Source organism: Ranitomeya imitator, chromosome 5, assembly GCF_032444005.1.
Source record: "Ranitomeya imitator isolate aRanImi1 chromosome 5, aRanImi1.pri, whole genome shotgun sequence".
NCBI classification, from domain to species: domain Eukaryota; kingdom Metazoa; phylum Chordata; class Amphibia; order Anura; family Dendrobatidae; genus Ranitomeya; species Ranitomeya imitator.
The window spans coordinates 372322292-372337422 of record NC_091286.1 but is presented as its reverse complement, the minus strand read 5'-3'; the positions used below and the strand labels follow the sequence as shown (position 1 = coordinate 372337422).

Genomic DNA, 15131 nt, shown 5'->3' with positions numbered 1-15131 from the left:
AGGAGTGAGAGAACCATGCTGATTATAAGAGCTCAGACTTTAAAGTTGAGAAAGAGAGGACTCAGCTGACGATAAAAGCTTACACTCTAGAGAAGATAGAAGACCTCGCTTTTCATAAGAGCTTACATTTTATAGGCGAGAGAGGATCAAACTGGCCAAAAGATATTATACTTTACAAGAGATAAAGGATCCGATTGACCATAAGAGCTTACACTCTTATTTACCCAGTGACTCTGGAGATAGAAAATGACTCTGCTGCACAAACTGTGCTTCATTGGGAACCGCTGAATTCTGATGACCTTGATACTGACCACTACTGTACAAGGTATGGTAATCCATAAGATGTCATAGCTGAAAGCATTTTAGTGAAGAACATACAACAATGTAAAATGACGTTTGCCTGCTATCTGATGCATCAGCTGAGATAAAAGGAAGCTGGCAAGGTTTTCTTTTGTAAACTGCGAATCAAATCTGCAAATGTTTGAATTCATGTGAAACCACAAATTTCAATAAATTCAACATGAAATCAATCCTCCATGGATCAACCCACTTATCTCTATTAAACATTTGGTTATCTTCATGTGCAGCTAAAATGATTGAACAACTGGTATTAGCAGATGATCAATATTGCCCTTTAGCAAACATAAGTCTCAATTAACTTTTTTTGTGATAGTCTCAAGGTTGTTTGCAACTTTCGCATTCATTCTGCAGCATTTCATCTGTCAAGACAGATTGCATTACAGCACGTAAACTTCAAGATTTCTTAGAACTAAAGCAGTCATGATGTCAATAAAATGGTCGCTACACTTGAATACTTGAGGTTTTAAATGAATTAAAGATATTTTCTACAATCAGAACTTTGTCAAATTAAACCATCTGAAACCCTTAGGCTGGAGTCACACCCAGCGTAAGACAATACGGTCCGTATATTACGGCCGTAATACGCTGAAAAGTCCCCCAAAAAAGTGGTCCGTAGCTCCTGCGTAGGCAGGGTGTGTCAGCGTATTTTGCGCATGGCATCCTCCGTATGTAATCCGTATGGCATCTGTACTGCGTGTTTTTCTCGCAGGCTTGCAAAACCAACATACGGCTATACAAGGGATCCATGTGTAAAAAAAACAAAAAACATATATACTGTCTATATATATATATATGTCAGTAGACACATATATGTATATATATTATTACTTCATACAGCGCTAGATAACTTTAAAGCCGGTAATTCAATTGCCGGCTTTTGCTATCTCCTTCCTAAACCCGACATGATATGAGACATGGTTTACATACAGTAAACCATCTCATATCCCCATTTTTTTTGCATAATCCACACTACTAATGTTAGTAGTGTGTATATGCAAAATTTGGCCGTTCTAGCTATTAAATTAAAGGGTTAAATGGCGGAAAAAATTGGCGTGGGCTCCCGCGCAATTTTCTCTGCCAGAGTAGTAAAGCCAGTGACTGAGGGCAGATATTAATAGCCTGGAGAGGGTCCATGGTTATTGCCCCTCCCCCCCCTGGCTAAAAACACCTGCCCCCAGCCACCCCAGAAAAGGCACATCTGGAAGATTCGCCTATTCTGGCACTTGGCCACTCTCTTCCCATTCCCGTGTAGCGGTGGGATATGGGGTAATGAAGGGTTAATGCCACCTTGCTATTGTAAGGTGACATTAAGCCAAATTAATAATGGAGAGGTGTCAATTATGACACCTATCCATTATTAATCCAATAGTAGTAAAGGGTTAAAAAAAAACAACCACATTATTAAAAATTATTTTAATGAAATAAAAACAAAGGTTGTTGTAATATTTTATTCTACGTTCAATCCAATCACTGAAGGCCCTCGATCTGTAACAAAAAAAAATAATAAACCAACAATATCCATACCTTCCGCAGATCTGTAACGTCCAACGATGTAAATCCATCTGAAGGGGTTAAAATATTTAGCAGCCACGAACTCTGCTAATGCAGCGTTGTTCCTGCCTGCAAAACCCCGGGGAATGAAGGTAAAGTAGGTCAATGACCTATATTTACCTTCATTTGCGGTGAGGCGCCTTCTGCTGGTTGTTCCTAGATCGTGGGAACTTTCCTAGAAAGCTCCCAGGCTCGAGTTCATAAGAGGCGCCCTCTGCTGGTTGTCCTCATATGAACTCGAGCCTGGGAGCTTTCTAGGAAAGTTCCCACGATCTAGGGACAACCAGCAGAGGGCGCCTCACCGCAAATGAATGTAAATATAGGTCATTGACCTACTTTACCTTCATTCCCCGGGTTTTGCAGGCAGGAACAACGCTGCATTAGCAGAGTTCGTGGCTGCTAAATATTTTAACCCCTTCAGATGGATTTACATCGTTGGACGTTACAGATCTGCGGAAGGTATGGATATTGTTGGTTTATTTTATTTTTTTTGTTACAGATCGAGGGTCTTCAGTGATTGGATTGAGCGTAGAATAAAATATTACAACAACCTTTGTTTTTATTTCATTAAAATAATTTTTAATAATGTGGTTGGGTTTTTTTTACCCTTTACTACTATTGGATTAATAATGGATAGGTGTCATAATTGACGCCTCTCCATTATTAATTTGACTTAATGTCACCTTACAATAGCAAGGTGGCATTAACCCTTCATTACCCCATATCCCACCGCTACTCGGGAATGGGAAGAGAGTGGCCAAGTGCCAGAATAGGCGCATCTTCCAGATGTGCCTTTTCTGGGGTGGCTGGGGGCAGGTGTTTTTAGCCATGGGGGGGGCAATAACCATGGACCCTCTCCAGGCTATTAATATCTGCCCTCAGTCACTGGCTTTACTACTCTGGCGGAGAAAATTGCGCGGGATCCCACGCCAATTTTTTCCGCCATTTAACCCTTTAATTTAATAGCTAGAACGGCCAAATTTTGCATGTACACACTACTAACATTAATAGTGTGGATTATGCAAAAAAAATGGGGATATGAGATGGCTTACTGTATGTAAACCATGTCTCATATCACGTCGGGTTTAGGAAGGAGATAGCAAAAGCCGGCAATTGAATTACCGGCTTTAAAGCTATCTAGCGCTGTATGAAGTAATAATATATATACATATATGTGTCTCACTGACATATATATATATATATATACCTATTCTATGTGTACTCATTTATTCTACCTATTCTACTGTAAGCTGTCAGTGTGATTTTACTGTACACCACACTGAATTGCCGGCTTTTCTCTCTAACACCGCTGCATATGTCTCGCAAGTCACACTGCTAGTCCGTGTGTAATCCGTATTTTTCTGGCTTCCATAGACTTTCATTGGCGGTTTTTTTGCGCAATATGGTGACAAACGCAGCATGCTGCGATTTTCTACGGCCGTAGAAAGCCGTATAATACTGATCAATAAAATACGGCAGATAGGAGCAGGGGCATAGAGAATAATTGGGGCGTTTGTTAGGCGAGTTTTACGGACGTATTTTCTGCACTCATACATCCGTAAAACTCGCTAGTGTGACTCCAGCCTTAATGGTGAATTTTATGTTATTAAATTGATTTAATTAGCTAGACAGCATGAAAATAAGCAAGTTTTCAATTGAGTTGATTTTTTATCTACTGTCATTCTCAGAGCCGGACTGGCCTTCTGGCAATTCTGGAAAATGCCAGAAGGGCCTGTTTGGTCATGGGTGACCTTGTTGCTACATTGTTTACAGAATCAGGGTTCTCAAGACACCCAAACTGTTAAGAATTGTGACGGAGGTATCATTAGAAATATTGGTCTTGCAGAGAATCCTGCTTTCCTCCATCCAGGGTAATATTACTAATATATCCCATCTGGTGCTTGGGGATGGGAACAGCATGGGCCTTGGTGATTTCAAATGCCAGGGCTGAATTTCAGCCCCAGTACGTACTTGGTCATTCTCCTGCAAAGAGAATTTTATCTTGCATAGTGAACAGAGGGTTTTCCATATGCCCAGTAAGACCACAGATTATAATAAATATAATATGTAGATAAAAAGTTAACCTATTATCACCTCACCTTTTCACTATCCTCAGGATAGTCCATGGTGCCTCTTCTTACCTCTGCTCTACACTGAAAATCAGTACATCTTCATGCTATTCAGCGACTAGGCTCAGGACATCCATGTGCAGTTGTAGCCGGAAGTCTTATCCTAGAGTGCGCATTGTAAGGTTGCAGCACATGTCCTGACTTCACAATGTGGCTGTAATCATAGGATTCGCATGCACAGAGTTGTCCCAAGCCTAGTCATGGCCAGAAGTCCTAATACGAGGAGGCCCAGGGTTTCAGTAAATGGTGGTTGCAAAGATAGGCAGCGAAGATCATATGGGGTAAAGCGTGAAGCAGAGGAAGTCGGGAGATGAGCTGTGAGAAATTATTTTTTTTATTGCCAGCCACCATTTTGCTAAATTCTTGCAGAGAGAATTGCAAAACATGCGCTTTATGGAGAATACTTATTTTTGTAAAATTGGAGAAGAATTTAATAGCATTTGAATAAATTTATCCAACCCTTATGTTTAACTTATAGTATTTTACTTTTATTGATGCAGCAATAACAAATATTCTTATTTTCATATTTCATTTATTTATTTTTACTTGGGGAAAAGTGAGTCAAAATTTTATATGTATATTGTTTTAACATATTTTTTGTCTCCAGAGAGGATTGTAGTACATAGGGAAAATCATTGTTTCTAATGAAGTCCAGCATATGGCTGTGCTTCAAAGAAATACTAAGACAGCAGCAACATAGACTGTTAAAAAGCCCTTAGCTGCTATAGTACCTCATCAGCACCACACTATTACTATGCTATGGATATCTGACCAGGTATATCAGCAGAATGAAATAATTACTGCTGTCAGAGATTAAAGTGGCTAAACTTTAAAGGGAACCTGTCACCTGAATTTGGCGGGACCAGTTTTTGGTCATATGGGCGGAGTTTTCGGGTGTTTGATTCACCCTTTCCTTACCAGCTGGCTGCATGCTGGTTGCAATATTGGATTGAAGTTCATTCTATGTCCTCCGTAGTACACACCTGCGCAAGGCAAGATGATGTTAGGTGTCGTGTTCCCACCGCTGCACAGGGGGAATCTCGAGCCACCTCCGCTGCAGTCTCCCATTCTTCTTCAGCCGCAGTGGAGCATGCTCAGCGGAGACATCGGTCCCAGCATCTGGCTCAGTCAGATACTGTGCACTTGGTTACTGCTGATCTTCCAGGCTCAGCCATTGTAACCAGCACTGTTCTGCAGTGAGCAGACGCTCCTGGGACTAAGTCCTGCTTTTCCTCCACTGAGGATGTTCAGTGGATGACCTCTCGTTGGAGGTCGGGGGTCACATGCTCAGGTCCTGAAGCAGGTCCTGAAGCAGTTCCTATTGTACCACTAGGAAGGTCCTGGAGAGCTTTCTCTATAAAATGTTCGCATGGCTGCACAGCCATGCGCTTGTATCAACTTATGTTCTTGTGTATGAGCTTAGCTACTTTGTGGTCTGTGTCAGCATGTGCTCAGGGTCAGCTGTATAGCCACTAGAATTCTGGCACCTTCGGAGAGGAGTTGTTTGTGTGCTGTTGCTGACTGTATGACCACTGTATGCTACCTGCTCCGTTAGTGAGCTGTGATCCTCTGTGAGGTTAACAGAGCACAGCGTTACCTTTAATCCTGGTGACTCTGTGAAGCAACAGAGTTCGCTCCTATACAGACCGGGTGATGGAACCCATGTCTATTCAGGCGTAGTACTGCCATATAGTGCCGCCATTTACTAGAAGCAGGTTCCACTCCTGCACGGTGGACCCCGGGCTGCGAGCGCACCTATAATATCTCCATATTTACTCTGTACGTTACGCCAGCCCTAACATATGACTTACTCCAAAAATGAGACACTACAGTGTAAGAAGATCCAAATATGGTATGGTGCGAACGAGGTGGAAGTTTTTTTTCCAGATTGAAATAAGCAGAGACTGTGAGGCAAATGTAATTGCCAAAACTCATCCAAACTGTGTCATATCTGGACCTTTTTAAACTGTGGTGTCTCCTTTTTTGTGAACTCTAGTTCCATTTGTTTTATGTGTATCGTTGTGCCAACTGACTTTGTTTCCACTTTAAAAGTTTGGCTTTTTGAATGCTATTCTTCATTTCTGGACAAACTTCTCCAATCATTAGATGGAAGACCAGATAGATAAAACCAGTTGAAGTCAGCTCTAAGCTGATTGCACTGCTGAACATCTTCTGAATTTGAAGAGCATTAAGAATTATGAGTTTTTCATCTGCTGCAGTAAAAAAAATTTTTTATTCAATGTTGTACATTTCTTGATGGCTTTTTAAATGAGCTTGCAAAGAACATTTTGAAACCCCAGTCTGCTTTAAAATCTTAGCCCAGAAGAGATTTTGCTGATGCATTATAACTACCTATTGCCTTGTTGTTGTGCTCAGTCTTGCCATGGTGTTTGACCTATGATGTGAATCTGTTTTCCACAACCTCAATTTGGTAGAAGAGTTTAGCTGCTCCTCATCCAGTTTTAAGTCAACTTCACAGCTGTTGCATTTAGTATTAATGACTGTGATCTAACACATATAAGAATGATCACAATCACTTATTTGGTATAATTGGTTAATCATACACCTAATTATAATTCTTCAAAATCTCAGACTTTCAACAAGTCTATCATAAAGAATTGATGCTGTCTTGAAGGCAAAGAGTGGCACAACAAATATTGATTTCATTTAGATTTTGCTTTTGGTCATTTCATTTCCAGTTTGTTAATTGAGAAAAACAAACTATTACCACTTAAATTTTTGAAAGCATTCTTATGTACTATAAATGATATATACAGGGTGATTCTAAAAGTATGTGCAAAATTATAAGCTTGGTATTCATAAGCAAGAGAACATATTACAGTATCTGCATAACTAGAGACATGGCATCACTGAAACAGTGGATTCAATATCTGAGGATATGCTGGCACATATCTGGACAGAACTGAGATATTGTCTAGACACCGTCTAAGTCATCAATGGAAATTAACTTCAACATTTGTAGTATAAATATAAAACTTACACTGTTATTGTGAGTTTTCATGTTAATAATTTTGTGTTATATATTCTGTGTTTTGTATATCAAGGCTATAGTTTTGCATAATCCTTTTTGAATATTCCTGAATGTTAAATTGCAGCCCCTTTGTTTTATTATTAAGTGAAATAAAGAATGATAAAAATTTGGTTTATATTACAAAATTGCCGGGATTTCTCTGTGACCTAAACAGCTTTCTTAAAAAATATGTACTGCCCCATTATAGTGATTCAGTAGGGCATACATCAAACTTTAATAACTTCCGTAACCTATTTGCTATAAGAGTGAATTTGATGAAGAAATATATACATCTCCATGCAGGAGTATAAAAGGTAAAATGGGTCCCATATCATTGGATATTAATATATTGGATAATACCAAACAAAACAGCAGTGTTTTATGTTTGTTTGCACATCTTCCCTTTTTCCATGACCCTTACAAAGCTCAATGGCAGAAAAATGGACTTTCTCAATGATATGTATTTCCTTGTCTCTATGCTTTTTTCATTCAAATTTCTCTCAAATACTTGCAGCATATCTAGTCCATTAAGTGCTTGAGCAGACAAACTTTTGAGTCAGTTGGAAAAATTAGACCGCACTTAGATGACATCTGATTTTCACAGACAGGAGAAGATGAATATTTTCCTTTCATCTTCTCTGCAGCTGAGAAAAATGGATCACACTATGGTCAAACTCTGATCAAACTCTCTCAGATGAGAGAAAATATAGTCATGTGACCTTAGCTTAACTGTAAGGAATAAAGATGGTTACCACTGCAAGCATTTAATTTTTAGACAGTTTTAATTTAGATTAGAGCGTCTTAAATGCAACAATTTTGGGGTAGTGTTAGGATTGGCATATTTCACTAAATAAGATATAAAATAAAGTGCAGTTGCAACTTGGAGTCCACTGTGCAGAGATGAACCTGCGGCTAGTGTGAACAACGATGGAACAAAACAGCGAGCGTTACCTTAAACACACTGTGTTAATTCCACACAGTGTGATCGGAACACTGAGTGCCAAGCTCAGTTACTTCACAGAGAGGTACTGCACTAAGTACTATACTCTGTTAACGTCACAGGGATGTTAGCACGTGGATTGAGCTTGCTTTGCACCTAAACTGCTAACTGCACATACAAATGAAGCAGATGCTGACCAAGGGAAGGAACTCTTATGAAGCTAGGAACATTACTCTTGACTTCACTAAGAGGAAGCATAAGGGCTGAGCTTGCTCTGTAACTGAACTCTGCTAACCGCACAAGTATACGAAACAGATGCTAAGCCAAGCGGCTAGTTACCCCAGTTCTGATGCTACCGAACTTGTGCCTGATGGGCACCCTAAGTATGTAGCAAACTAGAGACTCATGCGTTGAGCCAAGGGTATGGAACTGCACAAGTGTGCTACCTGCATGCCAACATACACAGTCTTTGAGCATAGACTGACTAACACAAACATGCAGACAGAGTGGTAGAGTAACCACCCACTCACACCAAAAACTCATGCCCAGTCGGTCGAGACATCGCCCGCAGGCCAATCTGGAGCTGCCACATCATCAGAGCAGCTAACGTCCGACCACCAATTAGAAGACGCTACATCAGAGACATGCTAAGTAAGGTGATCCCTGGACTTAGAATCCAGAGTGCAAGGATGCACCTGCATTTCACTGATTACCATAGACTTGGCTGAAGAGCTAGCAGTAACAAAACGTATACCACGAGCCTGAGCAAGACGCTGGGACTGAAGTCTGTGCTGAGCAGTAATCTCAGCAGCCGGACCTGAATGGGAGACCTCAGTACCAGATAATGCTTGGGATTCATCCCTCGCAGTGGGAGGTAGTTGCAAGTTTATACTATTTGTTAGTTTATGGAATTTGTGTTGGAAATTTGATCTAACATTTTGGAGCAGCTTTAGCACATAGGCTGACATCACAAACTTCACTTAAACAATTAAACAAAGTCACCCCACCCTTTTCCTGTGAAGCCATACTCCCTGGTAAAAAGATGGATAAATAACCAAAAAGCCTAAAAAAAATTATGCAAAACATCTTAGTGCAAATTGCACCAGAATGGCTTAGTTATTTTCCCTTATTGGGCAAATTTACTTTTGTTTATGGCAAAAAGCAGTTTATTTTATATATTTGGTCTAAGCTTTTATATAAATATGATCATGTTGGGCAAAATCCTGGTAGCCGCAAATGTGCAAACTCCTAAGGGAAAAAGTAATGAGTGACTTGTGACCATCATAAAGAAATCATAGAGAAAGATCTTTATACACTTCATGGCGTGAATATCACAATGGCGCTCACATTTGAGGTTCTAGCTGGCAGCAAATAAAGGTAACTACCACCATTTGTCTAATTCGGAATAGAAAAATCTATATAAATCGCGCTTTACTAGAGCCAAAAAAGGGACAGCTAGGGAACATAGCAGTGCATCCAATTGCAGCAATACAGTTTAAACTTAGATCTAAGATGCACAGGAATTTGCAACCACAAATTGTACCACAAAATTATCTGTGTGCAGTTGACTAATAGGAACTGGCACTTAACAAGCTAGATACGTAAAGTGCACCGCGATTAGCAGCATAGAACAATATGAAAGGAGTCAGCATCGGGAAACAATGTCCTTGATAAAAATATGTAAAAGTAGCTAAATAGATCGTAGTGTCATCCCAGAGGAAGGAATCTGTTGTTTTCTGAAACGCGAAGGCTGAAGTTTAGTCCATTAAGAGACTCATACTGGCATTGATGCTCTTCTCTGCCTTGAGTCTCTATCAGCTGCACCCTGTGAAGATTCGCAAACAGCGCCTGCCGCCGGTCGGGGCACCACTGAAATACCTCTGTTCTATGAGCATGCAGGCCTGTTACGGCCTGAGGATCTGGACTGATACCATAAGGTCCAACCTTCAAGAACCATTTTTTTCTTTCTGCACACAGGACTACCATTGTTTTAAGATCTGGATTGGCACTAGGAGGTATATAGATAGTTTTACATATTTTATGCATGGACATTGTTTGCCAATGCTGTCTCTTTTTTGATTATTCTATGCTGCTAAATACTGTGCACTTTACATATCTAGCTCCATAAGTGCCAGTTTCTATTAGTCAAATGCGATCAGATAATTTTGTGGTTAAATATTTGGTTACAAATTCCTGTGCATCTTAGATCTAGGTTTACACTACATTGCTGCAATTGCATACACTTTTACTACATTCCCTAGCTGTCCTCCCTTTGGCTCTAGTAAAGTGCAAATTATATAAATTTTGCTACAGCTATTTTCTATGTTTTACTCAAGTATTTTTACGCAGCATCTTAGGTTATAAATTACATCAGTCACAGGCTGTTATTTTCCACAAAGATACCAAATGCACTTTTTTTAATTGAAACAGTAATTATTTTTCATTCTAGTGTAATATTAGCATCAACAAACCAACAATTAACACCACGGTGATAATTCCCCTAGATAATTATTTAGAAATGCATTGATTTGCAATGTTGTTTGTCATTCAAAATGACACAAAAGCTGTTTCTGTACTTTTTGTTCTTTTTTGTTGTAGATTCTTGCTTTGCCTTTGCAGCATGTACTCTCCTATGTGTTTGGCATAAACCTATTTTTGCATTGCAACCCTATGGCTTATTTATTTTATTTCTGCTAAGCAAAACTCCCTCTTACTATAAATATATATTTCTTCATACAGTAAGTCGAACATTTAAGTAAAGCTAAGGTATTAATGAAAATGACATTTTTTCCAGTTCTTATTTCTGTCATCAAACAGTTGGGATTATTTTATACTATCTGTCTTTCAGAATTAAAGTGAAGCTCAAAGTTGGAGCAATTTATTGAGTACATAAGGAAAATTAATATTTGGCATCTTTTAAAGTATCTTTGACTCCAAGTTTTAAATTCCTTACCATCAAAAGATGTTGTGATTGGGGATATGATTTAATGTGACCCCAATAGTTTTGTAGGAACCAGATATTGGTTGCTTGTTGTCCTGGTGACATGATTCTAGCTATGTAGGACAAAATGAAGCAATCATAATGGACTGACAAGTCTTGTGACAGCCTCTGAAAGCACTGCATTGAAGGTATAGAGGCAAAAGTTAAGAGCACCTGCATTCTGCTGTTTGTTGCAGCATGTCATTGGCATATTAAAAGACTTAACTGATAATACTATACTGAGGAATCACTAGTCAAGACGTTCCTTATTACAGTATAATAATTTTAGAAAGTGTCAACAAAATTTAAGGGGGTTGTCCACTAATTAAACAACACCTTCTCAGCCACCATAGTTTCCCTATATAAATTAACATCAGCTATACCTACCTTCAGTGCAGACATTGTTCCAGGTAATGTTGGCGCTTGCTCTACAAGGACTCGCTTGACATTTTTCTGTCACATGAGCCCTACAGCCAATCAGCGACTGCTTCTTTCTAACTCTCTTCTGATGTAACTGACGCCTGTAGGAATTCAAAGAGCAGCTACATTCTCTCTTCTTCTGTGAGTCATTTTCATCTGAAGGAATTGACAGGAAAACTACTACTGATTGGCTGTAGAGCTTGTGTGATATAGCAATATCATGTGAGCCCCAAAGAGCAAGCGCCAACATTGGTAGAATTGTGCCCGCACAGAAGGTGAGTATAGCTGCTGTTATTTTATGTGAGGAAACTATGCTGATTGAGAATGGGTTATCTATGTAATGGGCAACCCCTTTAAAGCTTCACCTTAAGACACTTTACAGCTAGGGTTATCATTGGCATACATAGAACTCAGAGGCTTCAAAATGGGTGGAATAAGACAGAAGGGAAGAGGTTTATCCCTCTTCCATTTCCTATTTACCTTTCTTTGTAGTTATTAATGTTAGTCACAATGACAATTTTCCCGCTTTTGGAAGCCCTGATCTTTTTATGATGGAAAGGTCAATTTCCCACTGCCTTGCTTGCTTAAAATTCAGTTATTTGGAGAGGGGGTCATGAGAAAATAGTCACTACTCGGTAGACTAACCACAGTTTACCACCAACTGGTTGGACAGTTTGGACAGTTGGATCATCTTTTTTATGTGTTCTGAACATACACAAGGCTTGTTTACATGACTATGCACTATCATGGGAACTATTAGCAAATATCTTGTGTCCTAAACTAGTAGGTCATGGATACTTAACTATTGATGTAGGGACAATACTTGATGCTTTATTCTTTCATATTGCAAATTGCTATTAAAGCTTTAGTTCCTATATTCTTGAATACACAATGATCAAACCTTACATGTTTTTTGTCCCTAAATGAGCCATTCATATAACAATAGATATAAATTGTATACAGTGAATCACCTTATGTTCATTATCTTTGCATATGATTCATATGCTCATAATGCTTATATTTACTATTGCTTGCTTTATACAATCTTATGTGTGACAGTTATCATGATGGGAACGTTCCTTTAAATTCTGCTTTTATTTAATTATTGATATTATGGTTTTCCAGTGAAGAGTAAAACTATATTCTATGTGACTTGAGTTATATATTGTGCACACTGTATTACTTCACTGGAGGCATGTTTAGGATCAGATTGCATGACACGTGAGTGTTGTTTTAAGAAATGTCTACACACGAGCTCTCATAAACCTTTATTCTGTCTTTAGAATTTGGAATGATTGGAGATCATACAATTAAAAGTCAGCGGCCAAGATCTGTTCATGAGAAAAGGGTCACCCAGGAACAAGCTGATGCTGCTAAATTTATGGCACAAACTGGTAATACGTTAGTTACATTTTTCTACTTACTGTTATCAATTTTAGCAAAATCACTGCATGCTTCCATAATCCTCTGCATATTTGTCAGTTTTTTTCTAAGCTGATACATTTTTTTAATCATTTATTTTTTCACCAGTTACAGTTCCATAAATAAAGTAGCTGCAAAGTAGACAGCACACATCCATTGCAAGTGTGGCTAACTAACCCTGCTGTTCTGCTGTCCCTTTAAACATACAGATGTAACAGATCTATCTGCACTCCACAGCTTAGATACTTATTGACCTATTTTGGCGACACATCCTTTTTGATGCAAGGGCTTTAGAATAGCGGTCATGCTGACCTGTGCAGAAAAATATGGTACATCTGTAAGTCGAAAGCTAATAAAGAAGTGCCAGCAGACTTAAAATGCAAGTTGATCCAATATAAAAAGACACGTTTTAGCATTCACAAATAGAAATTGTAAAACTTTTCATGCCTTTTAAATATTTGAACGTGTAGGTTTATTTTTTTCCCCTTAGGCTCACTTCTCCCAGTACAGTCCTATTGTTTTTCCTATTGAAATATTATACATAATATATATGTATAACATGTGAAATTTAATAATATGGACATCATTTTTTTGTTTTCATAAAAATTAGAGTTTTATGCCCAATATTAGGAATTCAAATCAAATTTGTGAATGTTACAAGTGGTCATACAACTTGCATTTTAGGTTTTGTGCTTAATTTTCTGTTTTTATTTTAATAAAATATATTGAATTGAAACAGTTAAATTGCTGTGATGAATTTGTGTCATTTTGTATGCATAAACAGATTTTTTTTTTATTCAAGCCTATCTGGGGGAATTATCTAGCACTGAAAGGGTTATGTCATATAACGATTATATGTTAGATATTAAAATTGTGCTCTCAATTAACAGATGGCAAATTCCTTCTTATTCTCTCGTAACATAATGAAATATGGCAGAATGTAGGCAGCGGTAAAAAACACCCGGATTAGAGAGATGATTGCAGTATTTATAATTCTCCTATATACATGTAGTATTCCGCATTTCTCCTAATAATTAAGTTATAGCATTTCACAATGATTTTATGATGCTAACTTACAGATTGCTCTTGTGTTATAATTTGCCAATATTAGTGATGAGCGAGTGTGTTCGTTACTCGAGTTTTCCGAACATGTTCGTGTATTCTCCCAGTATTTTGGGCGTACTCATAGATTATGTTTGAGTCCCCGCAGGTGCATGATTTGCGGCTGCTAGGCAGCCTGAATATATGTGGGGATTCCCTAACAGGCAATCCCTGCATGTGTACAGGTTGTTTAACAGCCACAAATCATGCAGCTTCGGGGACACAACCATAATCTACGAGTACGCCCAAAATACTCGAAGAACACTTGAGCATGCTCGGAAAACTCAAGTAATGAGCAAACTCGCTCATCACTAGCCAATATCTCGTTTGCTGATATTAATACACAGATTTAAAGGCAGTGTTGAATTGGGGGCAAAGGGCTCACCTGTAACATTGACTCATTGTCTCAGTGTTCAGCTACTTGCAAATATTATATTTCCTCCAGTCACAAACTGACCTATGCTGCAAAATATTAATGAATTAGGTAGTTTGTTAATATAATGATGAGATGCTTCCCTTGTCTATACATAGCTAAACATGTGAATTGTGCCAGGTAAAGCATATATAGGTGGAGTGTTGGGCCCTCCGGGAGATTAACCTGTTGCCCTGTCTAAGTCTGTTTAAAGGAAAAATTGATACATGAACTCCATTCTAGCTTTGCAAATAAAATAAAAATTGTGAAACAGTAGATGTATATGTAAATTCTTAGGTCAATTTTAGTCCAGTTTCCACTTATTTCCTTACACTACCTACAGTATATTATTTGTTATTTTTGCTTAAATACGGATTCAATTTTTTGGGAAATTCACATACATATACTATAATGCAAGGAGGAAAATACAGAGCATTGATGAACATTTAATTTAAATAAGCTTTATTCCATAACTAGTAAAATGACATCTAATTTCATATCAAGTATCATAAAGTTGTAATTCGAACAAAGACGAATGCTTGAGGCATGCTGAAAAAAGCCCCCATATCCATACTCCCCCCTAGTGTAACTACTAAAAATGGAAGTACACAGAGAACCCCTGCCCCACCCCCCAAAAAAAGGGAGGGAACGATAGTAAATAACCAGACACTGGTAGCAGGTAAACAAAGGCACAAGTGTGCCTAACCTAAGAAATGGCTACCCATACATGCAGCAAAGCTGTCCATACTAGGACTCCATAGTAGCACCAAAAATCATGGTGGCTA

The 15131-nt window shown here is 38.5% G+C and overlaps 1 protein-coding gene across 5 annotated transcripts in view; it reads left to right on the top strand.

The window, feature by feature from the left end:
- Window positions 1-15131, top strand: part of ADGRB3 (adhesion G protein-coupled receptor B3) — a 1579303-nt gene that overhangs the window by 487758 nt on the left and 1076414 nt on the right. For 3 of the 5 annotated variants that reach the window (XM_069726664.1, XM_069726665.1, XM_069726663.1), the window contains exon 3: window positions 12695-12805. The exons of the other annotated variants lie outside the window; for them this stretch is intronic. In XM_069726664.1, the coding sequence (XP_069582765.1) occupies window positions 12695-12805 (111 nt within the window). The remainder of the gene's footprint in view (window positions 1-12694; window positions 12806-15131) is intronic. 5 annotated transcript variants of the gene reach the window in all.